The sequence below is a fragment of the Dipodomys ordii genome, unplaced genomic scaffold (genome assembly GCF_000151885.1).
Source record: "Dipodomys ordii isolate 6190 unplaced genomic scaffold, Dord_2.0 Scaffold26, whole genome shotgun sequence".
Lineage (NCBI taxonomy): Eukaryota > Metazoa > Chordata > Mammalia > Rodentia > Heteromyidae > Dipodomys > Dipodomys ordii.
The window spans coordinates 15,193,825-15,209,640 of NW_012267242.1; the positions used below are offsets into that span (position 1 = coordinate 15,193,825).

At 47.8% G+C, this 15,816-nt stretch overlaps 1 protein-coding gene across 1 annotated transcript; it reads right to left on the reverse strand.

The window, feature by feature from the left end:
* Positions 1–11,831: 11,831 nt before the first annotated feature.
* On the reverse strand, positions 11,832–15,681 carry Krtcap2 (keratinocyte associated protein 2). Its single transcript, XM_013015067.1, has 5 exons — positions 15,571–15,681; positions 15,088–15,242; positions 14,882–14,945; positions 12,215–12,281; positions 11,832–11,986 (listed from the first exon to the last, which is right to left on the reverse strand). The coding sequence occupies exons 1-5, from the start codon at positions 15,653–15,655 to the stop codon at positions 11,866–11,868; spliced, it is 492 nt and encodes a 163-aa protein (XP_012870521.1). The 5' UTR covers positions 15,656–15,681; the 3' UTR covers positions 11,832–11,865.
* Positions 15,682–15,816: the final 135 nt, after the last annotated feature.

Consider the following 15,816-nt stretch of genomic DNA (forward strand, 5'->3'; position numbering starts at 1 on the left):
AGGAAGGAAGGAAAGAAGGAAGGAAGGAAGGAAGGAAGGAAGGAAGGAAGGAAGGAAGGAAGGAAGGAAAGAAGGAAAAGAAGGGACTCTCACTCAGATTTGGAATTTGCCTCCCTCTGAAACTAAAACTAACCAAAGCAGAAAATGTCAACACACATGTACTTAGTCATCTGCAGAAGGAACTTATATCAGTTGGTTTGTGAAGCATTGAATGATGATAGCAAGGGGACAGGAAGGCAGTGGAAGGGCTAATGTGTGAGGTCAGCCCTGACATAAACCTAATGACAGCTCTTCATAACAACTGGAGTCCATAAACACACCCACTGCATGCTTCCCAAATGCTACACATTGTCCAAAGAACAATGTCTTGCTTAATTCTTGAGAAGACCAGTTACTGTTGCTATTATACAGCTGAGAAAAGTGAAGTCCAGAAAGGTTATTTGTTCAAGGTTATATAGCTAAGTTAACAGGGCAACTGGGCTCTAAAAGGTCTATGTTTCTTTGTTTGTTTGTTTATGGGTGCTAGGAATTCAAGTCAGTACCTTGATCTTGCTTGGCTAGTACTCAAACTACTTGAACCTTGCCTCCAGCCCTCTTTTTTTCTTTTTTTTTGGGGGGGGAGAGGGCCAGTTACTGGGTTTGAAATCAGTGCCTCTTCCCTGTTAGGCAGGTATTCTCACACTTGTGACACACGCCCAAACCTTTTTTTTTTTTTTTTGGTTGTTTGAGAAAGAATTTTTGCTTCCTTAGCTGAATTCACCTGCCTCTGTGTCCCCCAGTAGCTGGGATTACAAATATGTACTACTGTGCCTGGCTGCGAAAAGCCCAGTTTTTAGCCCCCAAATTGCATTGCTTCTCAGACTAGGCTATAATCATGCATACTTTATCCTGCCTTGCAGCAGAAGGTGGATAAACTTCAAAAAGATCAAACAGTTGGACCATAACAATCTGCTAGAGCTGGGTGCCAGTGGCTCACGCCTGTAATCCTAGCTACTCAGGAGGCTGAGATATGAGGATCATGGTTCACAGCCAGCCTGTGCAGATAAGTCTGTGAGACTCCTATCTCTGATTTAACTACCAGAAAACTGGAAATGGTGCTCTAGCTCAAATGGTAGAGCACTCACCTTGAGCTGAAAAGCTCAGGGACAGTGCCCAGGCCCAAAGTTCAAGCCCCACGACCAACAACAAAAATAAATTAATTAAAATAAATTAAAATAAATAAATAAAATCTGGTAGACACTGCCCAAAGCTTTCCAAGGTCAAAGACCCTATATAGGCAGACTGAACCCTCAAGAATAGTTATATTTCTTAGAGCTAGGAAAGCTGGACCCGTGTCTCCCAGTTTCTCTAAAGGCCATCAAATGCTGACTAATCCTTCCCTCCCTCATCTGACATTTATAGCTTGGTCTGGAGATATGTCGATAGTGGGCAAAGAAACAGAACTGCCTGCAATCCAACATGATTTGTGGCCATCCATAGAAGACACTTGTGAGCACAGAGGAGAAAGGTGGGAACCAATCATCATCTCTCCCTACCCCAAGACAGGATCAAGACTCAGGAAGGCTGCTTAGAGAACATGATCCTTGAGCTGAACTCAGGAGAAGGCTGGAAAATTATGTCCACATTTTCTTTTAGCATACCTAACAAAAAAGACAAGTATTTGAGTTAAGGGTGAGAGGTTGGTCCTTCGGGTCAGGGGTCTCACCCTATGACTCTCATGTAAGCGTGCTACCATGCCAGGTGGGAGGACTTTTAGGTGCCCACAGGTGATTATTTGGTCCTTGGCGAGTTTTCCAGGTAGTCAAGTTGTAAAGAGTCCATGCCTGCCCTCAAGGTACCTACAGTGTCCTAAGGGCATCAGTGAGACATACATATAATTAGCAAAAACTCATACTTAGAAAATTACAGACAGGCTTCAAGGGAAATGGTAGAGCGGAGATGAGCTACTGATTGGAGGCAGTGGGGTGAGTCAGGGTTTCCAGAAAAGATAACCTACAGCACACAGAGATGGGGAAAGACAACAGCCCGAGGGACAAGAGGTCCGAACTCAGACCTGGGCAGCCGGAGAAGCGTTTGACTGGCTCATTTTAGGAATTCAGCAGCTTACAGATGACACAGATTCGATTCTTAGTTTCAACAAAGAGCTGAATATATGTAACCGCTGTGCTGCTAATGGAACTCTTTCAATAACATTTATTATCTGGGCACAGTGAGGTGAACTTGTATAGTCAGTCCTGGCTACTCAGAAAGCTGAAGCAGGATTGTTCCATGAATCCAAGAGTTCCAAACAGATAGACTGGGCAACCACAGTGAGCCCTTGTCTCTAAAATAAATAAATACTGATTGATTTTTTTTTTTTGGCCTGTCATGGGGCTTGAACTCGGGGCCTGAACACTGTCTTTGAGCTTCTTTTTGCTCAAGGCTTCCACTCTACCATTTGAGCCACAGCACTGCTTCTGGCCTTTTCTATTTATATAGTACTGAAGAATTAAACCCAGGGCTTCAAGCATGCTAGGCAAGCACGCTGCCAGTAAGCCACATTCCCAGCCCCTGAATGGATAATTTTTTTTTTTTTTTTTTTTTGGTCCAGTCGTGGGGCCTGAACTCTGGGCCTGGGCACTATCCCTCAGCTCTTCAGCTCAAGGTAGCGCTCTACCACCTGAGCCACAGCGCCACTTCCGGCTTTTTTTCTTTTTGCTTATGTGGTGCTGAGGAATCGAATCCAGGGCCTCAGGCATGCAACGCAAGCGCTCTACCACTGAGCCACCTTCCCAGCCCCTGGATAATTTTTTTAAAGGTGGTTTATACCTGTAATCCTAGCTAGCCCTGTCTCTAAAATTTGTTTATTATTCATTTGTGTGTGTATGCCAGACCTGGGGCTTGAACTCATAGCCTGGGCATTAACCTTGAGCTTCTTTTAGCTCAAGGCTAGCATTCTACCACAGCTCAAGTGATAGAATTTCAGCTTTTTTAGTGATTAATTGGACTTTGCTGCCCAGGCTAGCTCTGAACCATGATCCTCAGCTCTCATCCTCTTGAATAGGTTAGAAATACAGGCATGGGCCATCTGCACTATTTATTCATTTATTTGTTTGTTTGTTTGATTATTTATTTATTTTGTTGGTTGTGGGGCTTGAACTCTGGGCCTGAGCGCTGTCCCTCAGCTCTTCAGCTCAAGGCCAGCGCTCTACTACTTGAGCTACAACACCACTTCTGGCTTTCTGGTGGCTTATTGGAAATAGGGGGTCTCACAGTCTTTCCTGCCCAGGATGGCTTTGAACCTCAGATCTCAGCCTCTTGGGTAGCTAGGATTACAGGCATGAGCCACTAGCACCCAGCTATTTATTTATCTTTTTAAAAATCTTGCTTACCGGGCTGGGAAGGTGGCTCAGTGGTAGAGCACTTGCCTTGCATGCCTGAGGCCCTGGGTTCCATTCCTCAGCACCACATAAGCAAAAAGAAAAAAGCCGGAAGTGGCACTGTGTGCTCAATTGGTAGAGCACTGGCCTTGAGCTGAAGAGCTGAGGGACAGTGTCCAGGCTCAGAGTACAGGACCCACGACTGGACCAAAAAAAAAAAAATCTTGCTTACACTTGTAACACTAAGTATTCAGGAGGCTGAGAGACCTAGAAGATTGCAGTTTGAAGCCAGCCTGAATAGTCTGCAAGATATCTCTCCTTTTGAGGATGGGAAGGTAGCTCAGTGGTAGAGTGCTTGCCTTGCATGCATGAGGTCCTGGATTTGATTCCTCAGCACCACATAAGCAGAAAAACCTGGAAGTGGCGCTGTGGCTCAAGTGGTAGAGCGCTAGCCTTGAGCTGAAGAGCTGAGGGACAGCACCCAGGCCCAGAGCTCAGGCCCAAGACCGGACCCCCAAAAAAAACAAAAACAACAACAACAACAAAAATTAACGCCAGTGCCAGTGGCTCACCCTTGTAATCCTAGAGACACAGGAGGCTGAGATCTGTGGATTGCGGTTCAAAGGCAGCCCAGGCAGGAAAGTCCATGAGACTCTATCTCCAATTAACCACCAGAAAACCAGAAGTGGCACTGTGGCACAAGTGGTAGAGTGCTTACCTTAAGCTGAACAGCTCAGGGACAGCAACCAGGCCCACCCAAAGTTCAAGCCCACAACTGACAAAATTTAAAGTAAAATAAATATTAACTCTATAAGCTGGGGGCACCTAGCTACTTAGGAGGTTAAAATCTGAGGGTCAAGATTCGAAGTCAGCTGGGGCAAAAGTAGGGAACTCTTATCTCCAATTAACCAGCGCCCCCCCCAAAAAAAAAAGCTGGAAGTGGAGCTGTGGCTCAGGTAGTAGAGTACTTAAGCAAAAAAGCTCAGGAACAGTGCCTAGACCCAGATTCTAAGCCCCAGGATGGGCACACACACACACACACACACACACACACACACAAATTAGCTCTAGATTTGATTCTCCAGCACCATATTGGAGAGAAGAGGAAGAGGAGGAAGATGAGGAAGCAGGACACCAGTGGCTCAAGTCTATAATCCTAGCTACACTGGAGGCAAAGATCTGAGGACCAAGGGTCAAAGCCAGCCTACACAGAAATGTGAGGTTATAATCTCCAACTAATCACACACACAAAAGCCAAGAATGGAGCTGTGGCTCAAGCGGTAAAGCACTAGCTAGCTATGAGTTTAAAAAGCTCAGGGGCAATGCCCAGACTCTGAGTTCAAATACAAGAACAAGCATACATACACACACACACACACACACACACACACACAAAATCTACCATCGCATAGAAAATTGGATCATTTATCCCATTTATCAAATGCCTTTTAGGCAAGTATCATACTAGGCTCTCCTCCATTATGTAACTGAAATCCTCATCTTTAACCTAATGGAGGTATTCTTAGCTTCATTTTACAATCAAGAAGTTTAAGGTGTGGGGAGGTCATCCAACTTGTCTCAGTCAGTCACATGCTAAGCATCAGAGCCAAAACTAGAACTCAGGGCTGTCTGATTTATTTTTTATTTTTGGTCCGGTCATGGGGCCTGAACTCTGGGCTTGGACACTGTCCCTCAGCTCTTCAGCTCAAGACTAGCGCTCTACCACTTGAGCCACAGCGCCACTTTTTCTTTTTGCTTGTGTGGTGCTGAGGAATCGAACCCAGGGCCTCAGGCATGCAAGGCAAGTGCTCTACCACTGAGCCACCTTCCCAGCCCAGGGCTGTCCGATTTTTTTTTTTTTTTTGTAGGTCGTGGGGCTTGAACTCTGGGCCTGGGCACTGTCCCTCAGCTCTTCAGCTCAAGGCGAGTGCTCTACCACTTGAGCTACAGCGCCACTTCTGCTTTTCTGGTGGTTTATTGGAGATAGGAGTCTCACAGTCTCTCCTGCCCGGGCTGGCTTTGAACCGCAATCCTCAGATCTCAGCCTCCTGAGTAGCTAGGATTACAGGCGTGAGCCACCAGCGCCCGGCTTGGGGCTGTCCGATTTTAAGGAGCAATTCTTTCCTATCATCCCATGTGCTGCCTTGAAATCTAAACTCTGTCATAACTGGGCCTGGGGCACAGAGGTTGCAGAGGACAGAGGCTAAGATTAGAAAGGAGGGGGTCTTCTGAGGTGTCATTCCTCATACCCTCACACACAGAGTCACACATAAATCCCTTCTCAGAAATCTCTTGAAATAGCTGCAGGTCAGCCCTCAGAGCAACTTTGACATAGAGAAAAAGGTGGCAGAGGTTGTTGAGTGTTTTTGTTGTTTTCTCACTTTCTGGATGTGGGCCATATAGATGGCAACCTCGCTTTCCCGTCGTAGCAGAGCAGCTTCCGCTCAAGCGGATGGGGAGACTTCCCCTGCTCTACTCTTCCAGCTTACTTGGGGTGAGAGGAGTCTCAGAGAAGGACTCATTACAGGCCAAGAGGGCCATTTGGCTCGGGTTTTATTGTCACACAGAGCCTCAAATTTAGACTTCTGGTGTTATCTTGGAATTTGGTTTTAGTCACACTGTAACTCTAGAAGAGAGAAAAGGGGCTTACCATGAAATTGATTTGACCTTAATGATGGAATTTTCAAATATATACAAAAATAGAAGCCAGACACTAATGGCTCATGTCTATAATCCTAGCCACCCCAAGAGGCTGTGATCTGAAGAATATGGTTCTAAGCCAGCCTCAACAAATATATGCAGAGACTCTTATCTATTATCTAACAAAAAACCTGGAAGTGGAGCTGTGGCTCTAGTTGTAGAGAATCAGCTGTGAAGGATCAAAGCTGAGGTAAAGCCTGAAGCCTGGAATTCAACCCCAGTATCCCAGTACCAATAGAAAATAGAATAGTGCACTTAATCTAGTACACTCATTAACTTGCCCATCTAAATTATTTATTTATTTTTACCATAGGCTTTTTTTTTTCACTTGTGGGGCTTGAACTCAGGGTATAGGCACTGACCTTGAGCTCTTTTGTTCAAGGCTAGAGCTCTGGGGCTGGGAAGGTGGCTCAGTGGTAGAGCACTTGCCTTGCATGCCTGAGGCCTTGGGTTCGATTCCTCAGCACCACATAAGCAAAAAGAAAAAAGCTGGAAGTGGCACTGTGGCTCAAGTAGTAGAGCGCTAGTCTTGAGCTGAAGAGCTGAGGGACAGCACCAGGCCCAGAGTTCAGGCCCACGACCTGACCCCCTCCCCCCCGCAAAAAAAAAAGGTGGGGCTGGGAAGGTGGCTCAGTGGTAGAGCGCATGCCTTGCATGCCAGAGGCCCTGGGTTCGATTCCTCAGCACCATATAAGCAAAAAGAAAAAAGCCGGAAGTGGCACTGAGGCTCAAGTGGTAGAGCGCTAGCCTTGAGCTGAAGAGCTGAGGGACAGTGCCCAGGCCCAGAGTTCAGGCCCCATGACCGGACCCAAAAAAAAAAAAAAAGGTTAGAACTCTACCACTTTGAGCCACACCTCCCCTTTTTTTGGTTTTTGAGTGGTTAATTGGACATAAGAGTCTCTTGGGGGCTTTTCTGCCTATGCTGGCTTGGAATCACAATCCTCAGATCTCAGCCTCCTGAGTAGCTAGGATTACAGGCAGGAGCCACTAGTGCCCAGCATACAATAGCCTTTTTTGTTTTTCTTTTCTTTTTTTCTTCTTTTCTTTTTTGGTTTGGTGGATAGAACCTAGGATTGCACTAGCTAGGCAAGTGTGTTGCCACTGAGCTACATCCCAGCCTGACCTTTGTTTTTCCCCTGCTAGTACTGGGGCATAAACTCAGGGGCTGGGCACTGTCCTTTAGCTATTTCACTCAAAGGTTGGCTTGGAACCATGGTTCTCAGCCTCCTGAGTAGCTAGTATTACAGGCATGAGCCACCAGCAATCAGCTTGATTGCTTTCCCCCCACAAACATTTTTTTTCTTCATGCATTTTTTAATTCCCCCATAGACTTAAATGGTGAAATAATATCTGCAGTTCTTAGGATGGAAAATTTATATAAATCCTATAATGATCTGTGGACAATTGTATTAACTTTGTGTTAAATTGTCAAGTGCAAATATGTCTGGTTTTCTCCATTTTTAGGTGTCTCCCAGGGAACAGATCTGTGGGCGCAAGATTCCCATCATGCCTGGGGGCACTGCTGCAGAGGTCTATGGACATAGATGCCCCTTGGGGCCCAAGGGAAAGATCTAAACTCTGCTTTTGGCAATGGCTGGCCTATCACACTTGCCATAGGTGGGAGTTGGGGGGCCTGACTCTGGCCAACTAGGGGCTTCTCTCTCTGCCTCTGTAGGAACTCAGCCAAATAGCACTTACCATTACATCTTCTGCGTGACCAGCTGGCCCTTAGCCCCTATAAGGGTCCACTCCCTCCTTCCAATCTTCCAATTTGCAAGGGAGAGAGACAAAGAAATACACCTGAAGGAAGCAATTAAGTGCCCCCACTGTGTCTGTGCTAGGTTCCTACCATTGTTTGCTTAGGAGGCAGTCCAGTTAGGGATCCTAAGTCAGGGAAGGCCAAACACTAGACTAGCCAGCCCGGAGGTCCCCCAGAGGGCAGGGCCTCAGGCTACCCATTCTTTCAGAGTTCCCACAGCGCCTTGGGCCAGTTTGCTTCACAATGAACTTCAATGCATTTTTGATGAAACCTTTCTCCCTTTGTATCTGTCTCTGAGTCTCTCAGCATCTCTGTCTCTATGGGCCTCTGGCTCTCTCTTATTTCCCAACATCCTTCCCGAGCCCCTGGGGAGCAGAACTGGGGGGGCCAGGCAGTGGGAACAGGACAGCGTCCTGTTCTCACCAAGGACAATAAGGGCCGGAAAGGGCTGGAGCCAAGGCCTGGCGCAGACTCCCCCTCCCTGCCTGCCCTGGGCACCCCCAGTCCCCACCCTGACCAGCTGGCATGCTCTAAATGCCAGGCACTCCTCATGCCAATGCCAATCTTGAGGAGTGCACCCCCACCTGAGATAGGGATCCTGCTTGCTATGGGTCTCAGCTTCCCACTGGCCTTTCTGCAGGTGGCAACACTTTCTGCCCTTTTCATTCCTAGGTCAGGAGTCACAAAGCCCTCCTGCTCCTGCTCGTGCACAGCCCCTCCCCTTGTATTTACTCCTGTTTCCGGAGCTGGCTGCGGGTGTCCCAAGTGTCTCAGCCACGTGTGAGGGAACAGGAGGAAACATCTGGCTTCCCTCTGTCCTCCAGGGACAGGCTGCCCATCTCTCCCTCAGGTCTACTGCCTCCAGGGTGGTTCCTCCTGTGGCCTCAGGAGCCCAGGGCCAAGAGGTTAGTCTTTGCCCTTTTCAACTTCAGGTCTCTAGAAGCCATGATGTCCTCACCACTCCTCCCCCCCTTTTACTTAATGATGGTGATTAGGTGGCTGTAATACCCCTGGCCAGGGCTAATTGGCAGGTCAGGTGTACAGAGCCTGCAACTAGGCACCACAGAGATAGGCTGGGTGGAGAACTGTGGTTGGCGCCAATCTGCCTTGTAAATGTACCCATTCCCTAACTAAGGGGTCATTACTTCTGGGCCACATGCTGCCCCGGATGGCAGTAGGTGCCCTGATCATTGGGCACTGCCTTGGTACCTGCTATTTGGATCCTCTCCTGCCACAGAAGTGATGTTGGCACGACCCAAACAGCATCCACTACTGAGGGGGCTAGAACCTTCAGGAGGCCCCATCCCAGGATTGTTGGTACCTACCTGGACTGGGATCTGGCCTCTGCCCACTGTTCTCACTTCAAAGTCAAAGTTAGGACAAAGTCAAGGTTTAACAGTAAGACCTAGAACCAACCACTACCTTGTTGGCCCAGGGCCCATTTTAGAACAATCTCTCTCCTCCCTCAGAGGGCCCCACATATCACAGGCCCTCTTAAGAGAACTTCGCTGGGTAAATTGGAGGCTAGAAACTGCCACCCTCTCTAGGAGGCTGTGTTCTCCATTGACCTAGCTCCACTCCCGAGCAGAGGAGGAGGTTTCAGCATTCCTAACTGGGCCAGTCTCAGGTCCTTCAAGAAGGATGGCTTCCACAGACGCAGCAGCATCAATTCCTCCAGCCCTTCAGGGGCAACTTGCAAAGGTGTTCTCTCTAGGAAAGGCCCGAGTTCATAGCACCCTCTATGGGAATTGTAGGGAAACTGCCTAGCATTCCCTCAGAGCAAAGAAGTTCTGCCCACAAATGGGAGAAAGATAGGGTAAGGAGGCCTCCTGACCAGAACTCTTTTTTTTTTTTTTTTGCCAGTCCTGAGGCTTGAACTCAGGGTCTGGACACTATCTCTGAGCTTCTACCATTTGAGCCACAGCACTACTCCTGGCTTTTTCTGTTTATGTGGTACTGAGGAACTGAACCCAGAGCATGCTTGAAGCATGTTAGGCAAGCACCTCTACCACTAAGCCACATTCCCAGCCAAGCCATCCCCTTTTTTGTCGGTCACAGAGCTTGAACTCTGGGCTTGGGTGCTGTCCCTTAGCTCTTCAGCTCAAGGCGGGTGCTCTATCACTTGAGCCACAGAGCCACTTCTGGTTTTCTGGGGGTTAATTGGAGTTAAGAGTCTCATGAACAATAAAATTCACAAGTGAAAAAAAAAAAAAAGAATCTCATGAACATCCTGCCTGGGCTGGCTTTGAACTGCAATCCTCAGATCTCAGCCTCCTGAGTAGCTAGGATTACATGCATGAGCCACCGGCACCTGGCCCAACCCTTCTTTTTTTAATAGTATTTGGGATTAAATCCTTAGCCTCCTGTTCACTAGGCAGGTGCCCTATCACTTGAGCACTTCAACCACACTTCCCGCCCCTACAACATCTTTTAATGGATTCTCTGTACTAATTTTTCCTAATTTTTAGGTGGCATTGGGGCTTGAACTCAGGGCTTAGAGTTCCCTTAGCTTTTTGTTTTTTTTGGTCATGGGGCCTGAACTCTGGGCCTGGGCACTGTCCCTCAGCTCTTCAGCTCAAGGCTAGCACTATACCACATGAGCCACAGCGCCACTTCCGGCTTTTTTCTTTTTGCTTATGTGGTGCGGGGGAATCGAACCCAGGGCCTCAGGCATGCAAGGCAAGCACTCTACCACTGAGCCACCTTCCCAGCCCCTCTCTTAGCTTTTTAAATCAAGGGTGGCACCCTACCACTTGAGCCACAGCTTCACTCCCAGGTTTTTACTAGTTAACTGATAATAAGAGCCCCTAGATTTGTCTGACTGGGGTGGGATTTGAACTTTGATCCTCATATCTTAGTTTCCTGAGTAGCTAGGATTATAGGTCTGAGCTATCAGCGCTTGGCCCACAAAAGCTTTGTTTTGTTTTTGGTCCAGTCATGGGGCCTGAGCGCTGTCCCTCAGCTCTTCAGCTCAAGGTTAGTGCCCTACCACTTGAGCCACAGCGCCACTCCGGCTTTTTTCTTTTTGCTTATGTGGTGCTGAGGAATCGAACCCAGGGCCTCAGGCATGCAAGGCAAGTGCTCTACCACTGAGCCAACTTCCCAGCCCTGGCCCACAAAAGCTTTGATCTCTTCACTGGGTCTTCTTCTGTAATATAGGCACTACCAGAATACAGGGTTTTGTTATAGGTTAGATCAGCAGATCCATTTATTCAACCAACCCACCAACCTACTGCCATCATCAGGCATTGAGAAGATAAAGCTGACCAAAATGGGTGTGTACTTTAATCCAGCAGGACTGGCGATACAGAGGTAACCCCCCAAAGAAGAGACTCACTGGGCAAAGTTGCTGCTCTTGGCAGGGTAGGACCTAGACAGTTACTTTCCTCTTTTCCATCAAAGCTGGCTCAGAGGCTGGCCAGCTTTATATACCTTACTAAAACCTAGGAAGATCCTAAGATCCTCCCTGTAAAACAGAAAGGAAAAATTAAAGGCACTAGTACAAAGAGGCATAGAGCCCAAGGAATCTTTCTAAACACAGGCACATGGTTCATGCTGGAGGAGAATGGATAGGTCTAGAAAAGCAATGCTGGTAGGGAACTGCAACAGAAAGTTCATTTGCTCAATGTAGAAAGCTGAAGTAATAGTCCCACATGGAGTCCCACAGTATAGCATAGGGGTAAAAGCCTTCCCTTCTCTTAATCTTTGGTTTCAAAATAGATTCCAGTTCTGATAGGCAAGTCTTCCTGCATGGCAGCCTTAACCCCTCTTCCCAAAGGTCAAGACTGCAGATCATTCATGTACTTATCTTCCATGATGATTTTTCACACAAGTATATACCACAAATTGCCTGGCACTGGCAGTGCTCAATAATTATTGGCAAAAATGAACCCTGACAGGAGAAAAGTCTCACTATCCCCACATTCTGAAAACAGTACTTGCCTGTTGAGCATTCTGCAGATCCATACAGACACTGACAGGAGAGGCCAGCAACATATCACAGCTTACAAAGCTACAAAGAAAAGCAACTTTATTGGACACTCAGTGTTAGTTTCTCTTCTTGCCCTTGCCTGTCACCTTGGCTGGGGCAAGGACTGGAGCTGTTGCCTGGTACAGAGTAGAGGAGATCTTGTTGATGTAGTAGAGACCAACCATGGAGAAGATGAAGCTACAAGGTGAAGACAGAAAGATCATGGCATCAGTGGGCATGCTGTACTGCTACAAGGGCAAACATTAACATCAAGGAAAAAACAATCCAGGTTCAGGTTTAAAAATGGAAGAACAGAGGGAGAGGTATGTGGTGGTAATGGTAGTGAGAAGGTCTGGCACCATCACAGTAGGATCTGGTGCCAAAATATAGAGCACTGTACCCCTTACCCAGCTGTCAGGCACATACCAGGTGGTGACACAGACTCGGTGAATGAGGCCGGATGCAAAAAGCGCCAACAGGAGGCAGAGGAGAACTAGGAAGGAAAGGGACAAAGAAGGTCAAATGGACTGGGCACTGGTGGCTCACGCCTACCTACTTAGGCTGCTGAGATCTGAGGATCATGGTTTGAAGCCAGCCTCAACACGAAAAAATCTGAGAGACTCTTATCTCCAATTAACCACAAAAAGTCACAAGTGGAGCTGTTGTTCAAGTGGTGGCGTTTTAGCCTTGAACAAAAGAGCTTAGGGACAGCACCTAAGTCCTGAGTTCAACCAGGTGCTGGTGGCTCATGCCTATAATTCTAGCTATTCAGTAGGCTGCGATTTGAGGATCACGGTTCAAAGCCAGCCTGGCCATGAGGTTTCCAATAAACTACTCAACAAAAGCCAGAAGTAGCTTTGTGGCTCAAATGGTAGAATGTTAGCCTTGGGCAAAAGAAGCTCAGGGACAGGGCCCAGGCCCAAAGTTCAAGCCCATGACTGGCAAAAAAAAGTCAGGGGCTGGGAATGTGACATGCATGAGGCCCTGGGTCCAATTCCTCAGCACTACATAAGCAGAAAAAGCCTGTTGCTCAAGTGGTAGAGCAAACTAGCCTTGAGGTGAAGAGCTGAGGCCCAGCCCAGAATTCAGGCCCCACAACCAACAAAAAGTCAGATGGTAGTTAGAATGGAAATACTGGGCATTCATTGGAGAAATATGGAGCCTTCTGAATCTTAGGAAACCTGGTTGGAAGAGTGTGCCATGACAACAGCAGAAGGATTTCATGTTGTTGTCACAGTGCTAGGGGCCTGGAGGTAGGTGATGCATATATATATATATATATATATATATATATATTGTGTGTGTATGTATGCATGTATGTATTTTTTATTTTACTTATTTATTTTTTGCCAGTCGTGGGGCTTGCATTTGGGGCCTGCACACTGTCCCTGAGCCTCTTTTGCTCAAGACTAGCACTCTACCACTTGAGCCACAACACCACTTACTTCTGGCCTTTTCTGTTAGTGGTATTAAGTAATCAAACTCAGGGCTTTATGCATGCAAGGCAAGCACTCTACCACTGAGCTACATTCCCAGCTCACGTGATGAATACTTTTTACCAGCTCTGCCTCAGCTCTCACTTAACTTCCTGATCTTTCTTTCATAGAAAGGAAAAGATGGTGTGTGCATGTAGTTGTCAGTTACCCAGGAATCTGAGCCCATAAATTCAAGAGGTGACCAGCTTGGGCTACACAGTGAGACCCTGTCTCAAAAGAAAAGAGAAGTTACTTAGCAGAGCCTTAAGAGCAAAGGCTTGGAAGTGGCACTGTGGCTCAAGTAGCAGAGTGCTTGCCTTGAACTGAAGAGCTGAGGGAGAGCACCCAGGCCCAGAGTTCAAGTCCCATGACCAACCAAAAAAAAAAAAAAAAAAGGCAAAAGCTTGTTTCCATTTAAGGAAATAACACAAGTCAGCCAAACAGAATCATTTCATTAAGCTGGGTGACCATAGGTGGAAGCTGAAGGTTTGTTTTGCTTGTCAGTCATGGGGCTCGAACTCTGGGCCTGGGCGCTGCCCCTCAGCTCTTTATCACAAGGCTAGCACTCTACTACAGCACCACTTTCAGTTTTCTGGTGGTTAACTGGAGCTAAGAGTCTCACGGATTTTCCTGCCCAGGCTGGCTTTGAACCACGATCCTCAGATCTCAGCCTCATGAGTAGCCAGAATTATAGGCATAAGCTCCTAATACAGAGCTCTGACAAAGGTTTCTTTCTGGAACAAATTAACACAGTATACATGGAAACAAAACCTAACAGAGAGAAGTCCTGGGACTGTTGGATGAAAGGCACTTTGGAAGCCTGTAACAGGAACAGTTGAAGAGCAAGACCTGGAGAAGGGCAAAGCAATGAAGTACATCTATCTTTGTTTTACTAAAGGTTTTGCTTGAGATTGCATCTGCTGTAAATTTTGGAGCATATGGCATTCCTTAGGTGAGCTGGCCATGATGCCTAATTTGCTTTATGAACTTAATTTTCCATAAATAATTACATCATCAATTCCCAATTACAAGAGCAATTAAACAAGGGTTATTCCAAACAGAAAACAATCTAACAGTTATTCTAATTTGGTCAGGAGTCCTGATAGCATAAAAATGTGGCTTAAATATTTAAGTTATTCACAATTCCCTCAAATAAATAGAAATCACTGGTGTTCCTAGTGGGAACAAAGAATGAGTATCAAGCACGAATCCCCTTGAAAGCTTCCCCAAATGCTGTGCTACCAGCTTCTGGCTTTCAAAGCCTTTGTCTTCCAGTTCCAATATCTGGAGCTATACAAGCTACTGACTCCAGGGCTGGGGATGTGGCTTAGTGGTAGAGTGCTTGCCTAACATGCATGGAGCTCTAGGTTCGATTCCTCAGTACCAACCACATAAGCAGAAAAAGCTGGAAGTAGTGCTATGGTTCAAGTGGTAGACTGCTAGCCTTGAGCACAGAGAAGCTCGGGGACAGAACCTAGGCCCTGAGTTCAAGCCCCAGGACCACCACCAACAACAAAAAAGACATTGAACTCCAAAGCATCATCCTTTTCTAACATTTCTCCTTAATGACATTTACCACCTAAGCATCTGGATATTCGGTGTCCATGTTTTAACTTACTCTCAGGGAAGATCTTTGCTTGGAATCCTTTGCCAAAGACCAGATTCTCCAGATTATTGAAGGCCTAAAGTTGAGGGAGTTAAGGAAAAGGGCACACAATAGGGGCAGCGCTGGGTGGGACAGGGAATTGGCAGCAGCCTACCTGGCCTTCCACCCTCCCTAAACCAAAAACATCCCTCCCTCGTTCACCTCAGCAGGAAGGATACAGTGAGAGAGAAGACGAAGAGGCCGGAACCCAGCAGGCCCCCCTGGATGGTGAGCCACTCGGTGGAGGCCAGCTGGCGGCTGTACATCTGCATCCCAGCGAAGAGCAGCAAGGATAGCAGGGAGGACAGCGCCAGGGAGGTGCCAGTACCCACCACTGGATGCATGAGAGACGGGACCCAGTCAGCTCCGCCTTCCCACTGGAGCTGCAGGACCATGAGGCTGGTCCCGGAGCCCCGTAACCCGGCCACTTCTAAGCACTCGGGGAACCATAACCGCTCCCCTCAACTCTTCGCATCCCGTTGCGACACCCCCCTCCCCAAGCATTGCCCAGCCTCGGACACCCCGATCCCTCCTGTCCGGTGGAAACGCCCGCTCCCAGGAACCGAGGACACGTCAGCTTTGCCGGGAGAGTTCGGGGCATGCTGGCCCGCCCATCTCCGACGCCCGCTTGCCGGGCCCGGGGATCCCGCAGGTCTCGTTACCCATCATTCCCCGGCTATGGGTCCAATCCGCGCCTCGGGCCAAGAGAAGAGGGGAGCCGAACCGGGCGCGGTGGGCTGTACGCATGCGTCAGCGCCCCACGCCGACTCGCTTTACTCCACCTCTTCCTCTTTGGCGACTGGAGGCAGCGCCCTCTGCCGTCAAGGAGGACATAATGTGTCAAAGAGCATCCTTGGCCACCGCCCTGGTCCCCAGCTTTGCCCCGGTGCCCAGAGCATCCGCTGCCT